Genomic DNA, 13,632 nt, shown 5'->3' with positions numbered 1-13,632 from the left:
CGGTTCAGGACTGGAGCAGGTTGTCCAGAGAGGCTGTGAAATCTCCATCTTTCAAGATTTCAAAAATTCAACTGGACAAGTCCCTGAGCAACCTGATCTAACTCTGAGGTTAGCCCTGCTGTGAGGAGGAGGTTGCACTAGGTGAGCTCCCAGGGGCTCCCCAACCCGATCTTCCCATGACTCTAGGAGAATTAGGTAGTTTGTGAGCAGGAGACCATACCTGGCAGTGCCATGTGGAATAGTCATTGTATTTCTGTTGCCTGAAGTAACACGAAGGACTTCATCTTATTGTCACATATGATTGTCCATCAATTCCCCATATTCACACTGGATTCTGTTTACTTTTCAATGTCTTCTCCACTACTTGCCAGCTTGGGGAGTTTCATTGTCTTCAGTGAACCTGAGATGTCAACCAGGGAGCTAGAGGACAGGGTCAAAGGGCTGTTTTCCCAATCCAGTGAAGCAGATAGTAAATCCACACTGGGCTCCGGCTGAGCATGAACAGGACTCGGGGAGGCTGCTTCAGTGGGGAGTATCAGGATGAGTCCAAAACCAGGTGCTGGGTGTGGGGAAACATCTCCTTCACAGGTCTGACTCAGACATCACAAGTGGAGTTAGTTCTCCTGGTGGTGTTATCAGCTGGGTGAGATACAGACATATGTGTTGAGTAGGAAGGTCCCTATGCATGCTATCTCTTGAGAGTAATTTGCTAGTATAGACATATCTTTGCTCTTTCAATGCACATATTCATTATATACGTTTACATGCATGTGTAAACATGCAATACATAAATCTAATAGTTCCCCAACACATTTGTCTTCCTTTCTGCTCCCGTATTCCTCTCCCCTCCAGTTTATCATACACGAAATGGTGTGAGGTGCGCATCTTACCCTGGTCAGGGCCCACCAACCAAGCTCCACACTGCCAGAGCAGGCAGCATCCCAGGCGGTGCTGGCTGCTCTCCCATCCTGGGCTGAAGGCTGTCACCTCAGCCAGCCACCACTGCTGCTTGGGGCATCTTCCCATCTCTCCAACTTGTGGCATCTGATCAATTCTGATCCCTGTAATTGTCCCTTTTTACAATGAGGAATGTTAATCCTGGGTTTTGTTCCCTCTCCCAGCTTTATAAAGACCATAATAAGGAATATTTTTTTTGTTCCCCTGTCTATTTAGACTGCAAATTTGGGGAAAGGGATGATCAGGCAGTTGATAATTGTGGGGGCTGGTAGATATCGAGGCAACGCACGTAACACTGAATAAGCTCAGTGAAGTCTCTGCCTTGAACAGTCCTTTTTCCTTATCCATATTTGTTCATTTTCACCTGAATTGTAATAGGATCAGTGTATGAGTTTTAGAAGTTGTCTGACATCACCAATCTTCTCTATGCACCTGTCTGCTGGCCGATTAGATTACGGCTTTTTTCCACTCTGTTGCTTAGTGCATGATAATAGACCTTTCATCATCCCATTACATTAAAACATAAGAAGAGCTGCTGTGGGTCAGATCAAAGGTTCAACCATCCTAATTCCAGAAGTGAGCAATCCCAAACACTTAAGGAGAGAGACCAGAAGGAGCAGGGTGAGTATACAGCATTGCAGCAAAGTGATTGTTCTTTGGTAGACATTTCCATTTTTTACAAACTGGCCATTGATGGAGTTCATACAGCAGCGGTTGCAGAGGATCGCTGTTTTTAGCAGCCCCCAGTGGCTCTAGCCTCCCTCAAGGGCTATGGGGGACCTGCAGCATCGCATCCCACAGCGCTGCTGGGTCACGTAACCTGCGAACGAGCCCACTTTCCCACTTGCACATGGTGCTCAGACCCGCCTGTTACCCGTGCAACATCCCACTCCCGTGGTTAATGCAGTATCCTGTCCTCCCAAAAAAGACCACTCGGACCTGGTTCAGTCAATAGCATGCCAACCTAGGAAACCTGCCTCAAGAACTCATTTAAAAACAGACTTTCTCAGACAAGTTACACTGTCCCACAAAAGAAACTGCTCTTCCTTCTCACCGGGGGTCATGCTGCAGCAGTAGGGGTCTTATAGGACATACTGTTCTAGGATATGCCATGAAAAATTATTTCTAGTATATTTATAAAGGAAATCCTAACTAAGCAGTGCTGATGTGCCCACTTGGTTCGAGTTGTGTCTGAAACCGTAATCTCTGGGAAAGAAAGAAGAGAGAGTTATAAAGCAGGCAGCAGGAGCTTCATTGCTCAGGAGCCTTGGCCCCAAATTGGCAGGGACCTGTGCAGGGGCTCAGCAGGGAGCAGCATCCCCCCCCAAAGAGCAATAAGCTGTTTAAACAGCACACGCTGTACTCTTCGTTCGAAGGAGTTTGCATAACTGTGCAAAGCTCTCGAGCCTGGGATCTTCTAAATAAATGCCACGTTTATCAGTATCTAAAGCAGAAGAACATCCCACCTACCCTTCCCTGATCCCATAAAACAGTGTCATTAGTGAAGTCAGATAGCATCATTTCTTTAAGGGTTAAAAAAATAATCCACAGCCACTGCCAGGAAGAGGCAGAACTAAATAGGCAGTAAAGAGTTAGAGCCAGAACAGAGATATAAAGCTAAATCAATCATCAAAATGGACCGCAACAAGAGCATATACATACAGAGCAAGAAGGAAAGAGAGAGGGTGTTTTGTTTGGGTAGCTAACGTTCTCTGGACAAGGAGAGAGAAATTCTCCTTTGGGTTTTTAATGCCACTCTAAATATTTATAGCAAGATCATGGCCAGCTGGTGAGGCAGCGGCAGCGGGGAGGAGGGAGGGGAGGGCGCATTTTCCCCAGTGCCCCAACATCATCCTTTTTACTCAAGGAGAGGAAAAAGGCTGCACATTGCCATGTTTACCCTCAAAATGACTCACCTGCAGGAGTCAAGTCCAGTGGCTCCTGCCTTTCCCCTCCCTCACTTCACCGAGCCGTTCACACACGCGTGTGCACACACACACGCAGATTGTGTGGAAAGGGAAGATGCCACAGCCTCCAAAAAGCTATGCCAGCCGAACTCCACCCTGTCTTTAACATGGGTCTGGGCCTTCAGGGTTTTGTCTAGCCTTCAGGCATTTCACCATGCTATTCTGCTGCATTGAAAAGTCTCTGGGAAAGGTCACGTACGGCACGACCCATGATGCAAAGCTGCTGTTTTTAGAGGAACAGGCTGCCCCCATCCCTGCAGTCTGCTGGGCCGTGGACATGGGGGCAGGAACATATGGAGGACTGCAAACACCAGCACGGCACGGGAGTTGACATAAGGGCACTGTGACTCCCAATGATTTTCACTCATCTGCCTCGCTGTGACTAGACGCAGACATGACTCACCCGTGAGCTTTGGCTTTGAAAGTATGAGTTTTGCTTTAACCTTGTGTTTCCCTGTGGTAGTGATGCTTAGAAACAACATTTTGGATTCAATCCCATCCCAGAACAAAGGGAGGAATTTCAGCACAGATGAGGGATCCAATCCTGTTACCCAGGCATGGGCAGCCAATGTCATTTTTCTTGAAACACCCAGGAAATTGGCACAGAGCTGGGACACATCACACTGGACCTGCTGGAAACCCCGGCCGGGGGCCAGCGGGGGTTGTGGAGGATCCTCCGCCGGCACGAGGCATTTGATCCCAGCCCTGGGGATGGATTTAGGCTCGTCATCACAGATACCTACATGGGAGTATTAAAAATGTACACCTACATGTGATTGAGACAGCTGAGCACCTATGGAGACCTAGCAGTGCCTGGAAGACTGTTCACCTGCCCAAATATAGGTGGTACTTACTGGTGACCTGAATAACTTGGCAGACTTGGTTGTATTGACTAGACCTCACTGGCTGCAAAAGGAGCTCAGACACCTTGTTCATGTGCAGGCGTCTGCAGTTAGGGACCCCATCAAGGTGTCTGCCCTAGAGAGCTAAGTGCCACCCTGGGACCTGCCACCCTGGGACCCTGGTTTCCAGCTTGCTGCACTCACTTCAGCAACCCACTCCAGTCCTCCCACCCGTAACACTGAGTTTCCTCAAGCCACCTGCTTGAGAAGTTCTTTGCTAAGGGTTTCAGAGAGCTGAGGTCCTTACACAAAAGGCCACGACCTGATATTTTCTATATGAAATATCAAGCAGCATCATAAAGATAAACTGCTCCAAGAGTGAACTTCAGTAGCTACTCGGCAGAGGTAGCTGGGCTCTCCCTGCCCACCTTGGGGCAGGCCTGGGCGCAGGGGTCCCGATGCATCAGCATCTCCCACCAGACTGCAATGGGGCAACACTCCCCAGATCTCTCCATAAGGTGGAGTCACAGTCCGTCCCACTGGGGTCCCTGGAAGCCCTTCTCTCTCCCTCTTTCTCCATGAAACTACAGTGACAGCGCATTACCTAGCACGAGGCGCTGCAGACTGTTTACGGGCTTCTAGAGTTCCCAGGCACTTTAGGACAGGGTTCTGCCGCTGTTTCCAAATGGACAGCCAGGACTTTTATAAGTGAACTTTCCTCTCCGTGTCTATTTATTATGTGCAAACATTTGCCAGAAAAACACCACTGGGGCATGCTCAGTACCGGCCAGGTCATTGCAAAAGGCAACGGCGGCGTCACATGTGATAACAGCGAGAAGCCCGTGTGCGCCTATTCTTAGCACTGGAATGTATACAATGCCCCACCGCCTCGCCGCTCCTGCGCACAGCTCCTGAAAGCGGCAAAAGTGACTTCAGAATAAACACATCCAGCAATCACCCTCTATGAATCACTTACCTACTGAAAGAAACGTCCTGTGGGTTTATAGGTTTTTATCCAGGCTCTAGCTATGGAAAATCTCAGCAGAGAATAAACGACAGAGAGTAAGTGAATGCAGTGAAGGACAACAGAAGGTAAACGTTTCTACCCTACCGTTTCACTGCAGGTTGAGCAGTTAGCCATGACAATAGATACTCATCATACTGTTCTGCCTGGCACTTAATTTAGTCATTGTGTGTCTGATTAACATAAAAAACCCCACAGCTAAGCAGAGTTAATAAATAACCGTTTTAATGCAGATTCCCAGTCTCTAGGGTTTCGTTTGCCCTGCTGCAGAGTTCAGCTCTGCCAGATTTACATTCTTTGGGAGTGACTAACTCTAGGGGAAAGAGGCGCAAGCTACTAAATTGCTAATACTTTAAAATAGTGAATAAATGTCTAAGCACATTTATTCAACGTGATTAAAACGAACAAACCAATTGCTTCAGCTGTCCAGCTTTCATCCCAAATCAGTGAGATAACTTCAGTGCTTTTGCTTCTTGCCAGGGACACAGGCAGTGCTGACCTCAGAGCTGCAACTTATCTGATAACTTTATGAAAATTTTAAAGGGTCTTAGCGACCTTTTAGCTTCTTTATTATTTTCCCACTGTGCTTAACCCATGTTCCATTTTTATGCATAACAGTGAATGGATATTTAGAGCAACATCAAAGTCCCGATTTGTTCCCTTGGAGCTGGATATTTCAATAAAAGCTGCTAAGAATTTGGTTTTTTCTGCCAAGTCCAGAATTCATCTCTCTCCTATTTTGCTATGGAGGAGGGATCCACTGAGGAGTTTCTCTTCAAAGACCAGGACTTCTCCTCTGAACTGCTGAGGCAGCTGAATGCTCTGCGGCAGAGCGGGATGCTGACTGATGTTACCCTCTGCTCTGGGGGCTTCGAAATCCCCTGCCACCGAAACGTGCTGGCTTCCAGCAGTCCGTACTTCAAGGCGATGTTCTGTAATGACTTCAGAGAGAGTCGCCAGGCTAAAGTCATCCTGAAGGGCATCGATGCTGAGGTTTTGGATCAGATTATCCTTTACGTTTACACAGGGGAGATTCTTATATCCACTGAGAATGTCCTGTGCCTCTTGGAGACGGCCTCCATGCTGCAGTACACTAAGCTGTTTGAGGCCTGCTCTGCCTACCTCCAAGACAAGCTGACTCCTGACAACTGTCTGAGCATGATCAGACTGGCAAAAGTCTTGAACTGCCAAAACCTGAGTAAGAAAGCCAAGGCTATGGCTTTGAAATGCTTTCCTGAGGTGGCCTCTTCTGAGGACTTGAAGGACCTTTGTCCCTTGGAGCTCATTGATTACCTTGGGGATGATGAGCTCTGCGGGGAGGAGGAGCAGGTCTTTGAGACACTGATGGTCTGGATCAGGCATGACCTCCAGGCAAGACAAGGCTACATCCAAGAGTTGTTCAAGAAGGTCCGGCTTCAGTACGTCCATCCAACTTTCCTCTTCCACTTCATTGCCAATGACTCCCTCGTTCAGTCCTCACCCACTTGCAGGAGCATCCTTGAGTCAGCCCGGAGACATATGTTTTCCTTGTACAGCACCGACGCGCCTGACATCAAGCCCATGCTGCATGTTCCTCGCAGGTACTCCAGCCAAGAGTTCCTCATCATCATTGGTGGCAGGAAGGACAGCCAGCAGACCACGAGGGATGTCCTGCTCTATGATGACAAGACAAACCAATGGCTAAGCCTGGCCAAACTTCCCGTGCGCCTGTACAAAGCCTCTGCAGTGAGCCTACACAGCAATATTTATGTGCTCGGAGGGATGCCTGTTAGCAATATGAAAAGCCCGGTCAGCGATAATATTTACATTTACTCCCTCAAACTCAATCAGTGGAGGTTGGCTGAGCACATGTTAGTTCCACGTTACTCCCACAGAAGCTTGGCATATAAAAATTATATTTTATCATTCGGTGGAATTGGTGAAAACCAGGAAATCCTGAATTCTGTGGAAAGATATGATAGCATCTACAACACCTGTGAGAGCATGGCAAACATGCCTGTTGCTGTCCTTCACCCTGCTGTTGCTGCCAAAGATCAGAGGGTCTACCTCTTTGGGGGAGAAGACATTATGCAAAACCCTGTCCGGCTGATCCAGGTAATGGTCAGTCCTGCTTGTCATAGGCAGTTTCATCTAAGGTATTCAGCAGTTCATCACCCTCGTGAGGAAATCAAACCCCCCAAAAAACTTTATTGTGAGTTGCAGCAAGAGGCAGGATGAGTTGACACGTGGCTTCAGGGAAGTCTTGTCTGCAAGGAGCATTGCAACTCTTTCATTTTCCCCTTTGAATGTTTTTCAGGCACAAGCCCCGAGGTACTTCTTTGGGTGTCAGTCAGCTCTGCCACTGGTAGGCACTGGGGCCAGGGCTGCTGCAGGTGATGCTAGGGCAGGCAGCGGCCGACCCCCCCTGCCTGGCTTCATGCCTGTAGCCAATCTCACCGAAATCAGCGCTTTCCACTTGGCAGCCGAGCTGGGGTCTCAGCGGCGCACCTGCTCACCCACAGCAAAATCAAAGATTCGCAATCATTAGAGTGATTAGATTCTCACTCATCAAAGGGCCAGGACTTAAACTGACAGTTATTTCATATAAACAGTTGTGTTAAAAATGTGGCTCCTGCCACATGTTGCTGGCTCTCTGCCTGTTTTCAGCGGTTACACTCTATTAGGAGGAAAAAATACATGAAATCCTTTCTTATCTGATTTGATGCTTTAGCAACATTGTAGTGTTACTTTCCCCATGAGTGTTTTTCACTGGTTTGGGTGTTTTAACTAAGAAGGATCATTAAAGGCTAAGATGGCAGCCAGCACATGAACAATACTTCTTTACAGGGATAATGCTACTTGATTATCAGGAGGAAGGAAATATATTTATCAGTTAGTGGGGAGATGTCCTGGAGATATTTGCTATATTAAGAAGCGGATGACGTGACATAAAGTTTGCATCGCCCAGATACAGGTGACTGAATGATCATCATCTGGCAACAGCTCTTTTTCTCACATAAATTGATGACTTAGGTACTACTCTAAGTCCCATCAACAAGTCCCTTTGCCAATCTGAGTGCATACCAGCCACCAGCACGAATATAGCAGCTGGGCAAACACAGTGGCTGCCAGCAGAGCTAGGTGAAGTTGAGGTTTGTTTGCCCAGGAAATTGCTAAGGCTAAGGCAGGAATACACGGAATAACTGGAAAATGAAATTAAATGGCTTGCACTTTGGGAGAGCATTATCCAGGAGTTACAGTGATTTAATGGCCATGCAAAGATTTACAGCCAAGAAGCTTGCATATGACAGATACACTCTGCCCTAGTGCATGTGCTAGCATCTCCTGAGCAGACAAGCCTGGAGAACTAGAACGGTTTCCAAGGGGACATATTAGGAAAAAAAGTGGGTAAATTCTCAGATTTCCAGCAGTTCAAGCCAGAGGATTGTATTCATTAGGACAAAATAAAAAACATAAGTTCCTCTGTAATTACAATTGCCAGTTAAAATGCAACATAAACAGCTGCGTGTGTATCTTTTATTTATTTGTCAGGTTTACCATGTCTCCAGGAATACGTGGTTTCGGATGGAGACCAGAGTGGTGAAGAATGTCTGTGCACCAGCTGTCATGATTGGAGACCAGATTATCATCGTAGGTGGTAAGGGCTCTGTTTCACGCTCCCTCCCACCTCTCCCTGCCAGCTCCTGTGGGATTTTGCAGCCTTCCTGCTTGGGGTTCTCCCTCAAAAAGCACATGTAGCTTGGGAAGGAAAGGAGTGTGTCCACCTTCCATACACATCTTTCATGGGGTCTCATGGCCATGGAATTGGGGACAAGTTCTCCACGAGGCACCTTCTTACTCCAAGCAGCAGGACCTGGGTGGGAGGAAACTGGGGAAAAGCCAATGCAAGTTACCGCTCTGCAGAAGAAGGGAGGAAGCCAAGGGCATGGGGGTCCTGCTCCTCCCCTGCTGACTCACAGCCTGGCCCTCCCTGACTGCTCTTCTTGGAAGGGTGGAGAGCATGGTTACCACAAGGCCATGGGCAGCTTGTTGGGATGGGTGGGCTACAGGGCTATGAGGGATCGATCGGTCCTCTAGCTGCCTCCTGGGGGTAACTGTGAAATGTCCTGAGAGGGGCGTGAAACACTCGGAGAGGGGAAACTTCTCAGTGTCTTTTTCAACCTGAGGATCAGCCTCTGCCCGTGGCACTTTGATGGATCACGTCATTGGTAGTTTGGCACTCTACAGTCCTTAATGCAACTCCCCTGATCACAGGCTGGCACGAAGAAGTATGTGTTAGATTATTTAAGGGAAAATGAGACATAGGGGAGCTTTAGCAGAGCAGAGGACTGAACCCAAATCACACAGGACTCAGACATGGTGTCATCTCTCAGCAGGAGGCCACTGCTACCCTTTGCAGTGAGAACAGGGGAGGCCTGAGTCAAAAGGTCCAAGACTATCAGGCTCCAGTGTGGCAGATTACCCTGACCTCAGACCACAGCGCCCAAAATACAGTATTTTCAACTTTCTTATCTTCAAATGCATTAATCTGAAGGGCCTGTATTGACCCAAGTCTGCTGCTGCTGAGCTTAAGTTCTCAATTTATTTTTTATTTATCTAACAAAAGCAACAGAAATTCATGTTAATTTTAAACATCTTTCATTTTGCTTGAAAGTAAAGAGATTCACCATGGTCAGGTTTTATTTACCAGCTTCCATGCCAGAACATTGGCCAAACACTCTTAATTTATCAACAACAGTAAAACCCACAAAAATAATGTTTTCTCTTAAAAATAGCTTTCATCATATTTCAGGTCCTCTTCACATGACTGGTCACGTCATAACAAAGGGGAGTGGGTTGGCCTAAGAAAGACAGGCCTTGATTTTTGCTAGGGAAAGTGGCTTCAAGGTGTGCAAAACATGGCCCAAAGCAGTTTGTTTGCCATGGGCACTCTTGATTATCTACAGGAATACATGGGCAAGGTACTGCTGGGTACCAAGCTTTCACACCTCCATTGCTTCAGGGCAATGGCCCTGGCACCAGCCCTTACCTCTCAGCAGATGCGGGGTTACATCACCCCTCAGTGGAAGAGCTGTTCATTGGGTCACTGGCATGGTGACCAGCACAGACACGGTGCCAAGGGCTTTGGGAGTGGAGAGAACACTGATGGCACTGTGCTGTTGCGTACCCAGCTCCATTCAGTAGACAACTATGACTCCAACCCAACAAGGCACTGTTGCTCCCTTCCCACGTGCCATTGGTTTCTGTATTTCCGAGTGAAGCTCTAGGATTCTGTTGGATGAAAAGAAATACTTTGGGACATTTGAAGGCACATGCAGAAAACTGCAAGGTCCAACTGTGACAGGTTGCTTGCCTGATCTGATGGGTTTTATGGTGCTCGTTGAGCCTTGGCTGCCAAGGTGCTATGAGACAGGATGAGGACAAACAGGAAGGGAAGATAGACAGACAGGCATTCTTGTGACACATCATCACTTCCCAGCTTAGATATCTTAATTCTGCCAAATTATGTACCAGTATAATAGGTTTTATTGAAGACTAGCAGGAAATACATTATCACTCCTTCTGCTGGCCATAAGCTCTAATTCCCATCTGTCTCTTCCACCTCTGGCTTTGCATTTAGGGTACACCCGGAGAATAATTGCTTATGATACAAAAGGCAACAAGTTTGTTAAATGTGCAGACATGAAGGACAGACGAATGCATCATGGTGCCACTGTCATCAAGAACAAGCTGTATGTCACAGGAGGACGATGTCTCACCGCGGACAATGTCATTGAGGACTTGGATTCCTTGGACTGCTATGACCCAGAGACTGACACATGGACACCAAAGGGAAAAATGCCACACAAACTCTTTGACCATGGGTGCCTTACACTCCAGTGCGTCCCCTGTTCTAACCTTCTCTAAACGACCTTTGGTACTTCCCAGGACATTTTGTGCTTTCCTTCCCAGAAAGGACCCACCTTGCACTGCAGAGAGCACATGGGGAATCCTCATGGGGTCCCACAAACTCCTGACCTTGAAGGCACCAGCGGTGTTAGTCATTCCCCAAATGGTCTGCCAGAAAGGTCATGAGCTTTGCGCTCATGCCGTATTTGCCTGACCAGTATTGCATATGGTGCTGCTAAGTCCAACCCAGAGGACTCAGCAGAGTCAGACCAGAGTCTCAGCTGAAAACAGGAAAAAGATACTGAGTAAGAACGTGCTGCAGGATTTGGCCTTGTACAGACTTTAAAATGAAAGGTGAATAGGAATGCTGGTATCTCCAGGGAAAGTAAGATCTGGGTAACCTGCATTTGTTAACATGCAAACTCAGCTGCGTGCCGCGGCCCTTTGCTGCTCGGTGCTGACAAAGCTTTCCATTTCGAGTGGTGGCAGTGTTTAGAATAGGAAGCCCCAAGCTCTAGTCTTGTAGCCAGCCCAGCAGCAGCTACCTGCGTTAGCTATGGTAGTCATCTCATAAGAAATAAAATTTTAATGTTCCTGACATCAAATTAGAAATTAGCAAAAGGCTGATGCTTTGATCTGAACTCTCACATTGCGCCAAGATGCAGATTTGACTTTACTGAGCTACCGCTCTTTCACAGTGCAGGGAAGATTTTTGTTCCATATGTCTGCTTTCCGAAGGAGCAGGAGAAGGTGGGATGGAAATGAAGATTGTCTGCATCTTCTTTTTCGAGGGATCTACATTGCGCCAAGATGCAGATTTGACTTTACTGAGCTACCGCTCTTTCACAGTGCAGGGAAGATTTTTGTTCCATATGTCTGCTTTCCGAAGGAGCAGAAGGTGGGATAGAAATGAAGATTGTCTGCATCTTCTTTTTTGAGGGATCTTGTTTTGCAGGGAGCTTGCTTCACCTTTTGCATCAGGGATAGCAGTGGGATTAGTTAGGAAGCCCTTTGGCTGATGGAATTCCTGAAATCTGGAATAGCAGAGAGGACACATGGAGGAAAGGGGATGTAAAAAAGAAGAGGTATTTGGGAGGAACTTTTTTTTTTTCCCTTTCTCCTCTCTCCAAACCACTGGAAAACAGCAATGAGAGAAAGCCAGTGACAGGAAACCAGCTTTCCAAGAAGAGCAAGTCTAAGTCTGCCACTTGGCAAAGCAGCTCTGGCTCCACCAATATTTTTGTGGGGTTCTGCCACTAAGTGCATACTTTTAAAGGGAGGGGATTAATCATCAGATACTGAACAGGCTGTGAACTGCTGTGAGGTCATCAGGCTTGGTAAGATTGCTGAGATAGCAAGGAGCTTTAAAGATAGCACTTATGACCATCCAGAGAAAGGATGGCAGAAACAACACCCCTTTTTCCTCATATTTGAAAGAAGGTGGGACTTTTCCAAGGGTACAGGGTGGCATGAGGAAACCACGCTCAACCCTCCTCTTCACAGAAGGCTGCACAGCCACGTGGTCACCACCACGTTGCAGGACACCAACTCCAACTGCTAAGATCCCCTCCCATAAATCTGTATCTGGGAGCAGAAGGGCGACAGAAACAGTTAACGAAGTGGGGGGCTGGAAGGAAGAATTGCGTATCAACTGCTGTTTTAACAATGCGAAATAAAATGGTTATTATTGTTTGTATGAGCTTTGTGTTCAGGAGTCCCCATTGTTCTCTCTGCGTTGTTGATAAAGGGAATTGTTTTTGTACCAGCGTTTTTTGCCAGGGTTTCCTTCTAAGGATCTGAGTAAACCTGCAAAAAATGAGTGGGAACCCAAAGTCATCTCCCAGCTCAGAAGCCTTTGGCTACGTTTCTCCTCTGTCTTTCAGTCTATATCATCATCTCTTCCCCATGCAAAGCAAGGCTAAATCACAGCACTTGCCAAATTGGACCGGAGCAGTGATTCATTCTGATTCCTCACAGGCCAGCTCCAGCTCTCTGGAGAAAGAAGCCTTGCCATGGCCAATTATGGAAAGTCTGCCCCGGGGAGATGTTTATTCCGAACACCGCAGTGCTGCCTTCCCAAACTCCTTCCTGTTGTGACCCCACTCAGCTCCAAAACTCCAGGAGACATCAGTTGCTGCCATGCATTTTAGCTGACACGGATTCCTGCCAGGCTCGTGACTGTACCCAGATCCAAGGAAAAAAAGCTGACTTGAGGCCATAACCCCATGTTTGCAAACCATTGCCACAGTCATTGATTTACACTTGGAAGCAAACAGATTTTTTAAATTCCCGTATCATATAACTAGCGATTTTCTCAGCATTCATGCAGGGACCAAATAGTACCCTGCACAGCCGTAGCTGGGCAGGAAATGGGAATTGCAAAGAAGAGGCACAGTCGCAGCAGCGTTGAGCACAGCATCCTTACCCCGGCCCTCGGGGAGCCCTCACGTCACCCCCAAGTCCTTGGAGATGCCAAGGGCTATGGCCAGCTCTGCTCTGGCTGCAAACCTGTGCTCCTTCCCTTCACAAACTCCTCACCTCATGCCCATAATTCAAGGAATTTGGGTTTGCTGGGCAGTAAATACAAAGCCTGGTTTCTGATAGACTTCTGTCTTGTGGTCAATTGGCTTTGACGCAAACTCTGACCAAAGCATTTGGGGCCCTTTGCAAAAAGGGTTGAAACCAGAGAACAGTATTGAGCCCTACAGAGGCAGACGAGGGACGGCAGAGCCGCTTAGTCACAGGGAGGCAGCAGCACACACAGCTTCATGGCAGGGGATATGCAGCCCCGGGGCAGACGCTATGGGGTGAAGGGATGCTGCCTTTCTAATCAGGTGCTGGCCACCACCTGGCGCACATAGAGTAATACCTACGACCGTCCTGAGTGCTTTGCAATTGTGATACCCATTTCTCCAGTGTCAGGAGGGGACTTTCCTGAGCGGGATCTGCAAGG

At 47.6% G+C, this 13,632-nt stretch overlaps 1 protein-coding gene across 2 annotated transcripts; it reads left to right on the top strand.

The window, feature by feature from the left end:
- Positions 1–4,692: 4,692 nt before the first annotated feature.
- Positions 4,693–11,248, top strand: KLHL38 (kelch-like family member 38). 2 transcript variants are annotated; one of them, XM_009323340.1, is made up of 4 exons: positions 4,693–4,858; positions 5,511–6,884; positions 8,322–8,427; positions 10,411–11,248. In XM_009323340.1, the coding sequence occupies exons 2-4, from the start codon at positions 5,535–5,537 to the stop codon at positions 10,695–10,697; spliced, it is 1,743 nt and encodes a 580-aa protein (XP_009321615.1). In that variant the 5' UTR covers positions 4,693–4,858; positions 5,511–5,534; the 3' UTR covers positions 10,698–11,248. The 2 variants fall into 2 exon arrangements, with proteins under 2 accessions (XP_009321615.1, XP_009321614.1); XM_009323339.1 differs by having other exon boundaries at positions 5,409–6,884.
- The last annotated feature ends 2,384 nt before the right edge of the window (positions 11,249–13,632 follow it).

Source organism: Pygoscelis adeliae, unplaced genomic scaffold, assembly GCF_000699105.1.
Source record: "Pygoscelis adeliae isolate BGI_AS28 unplaced genomic scaffold, ASM69910v1 Scaffold103, whole genome shotgun sequence".
Taxonomy (NCBI): domain Eukaryota; kingdom Metazoa; phylum Chordata; class Aves; order Sphenisciformes; family Spheniscidae; genus Pygoscelis; species Pygoscelis adeliae.
This window is presented reverse-complemented; position numbering and strand designations above follow the sequence as displayed.

What these genes read in the sequence shown, in the direction of transcription:
- KLHL38 (XM_009323340.1), top strand. Translation starts at nt 5,535, where the DNA reads ATGGAGGAGGGATCCACTGAGGAGTTTCTCTTCAAAGACCAGGACTTC. An exon ending in ACCCTGTCCGGCTGATCCAG is followed by an intron (nt 6,885 to 8,321) that starts GTAATGGTCAGT and finishes TTTATTTGTCAG; the next exon opens with GTTTACCATGTCTCCAGGAA. An exon ending in CCAGATTATCATCGTAGGTG is followed by an intron (nt 8,428 to 10,410) that starts GTAAGGGCTCTG and finishes CTTTGCATTTAG; the next exon opens with GGTACACCCGGAGAATAATT.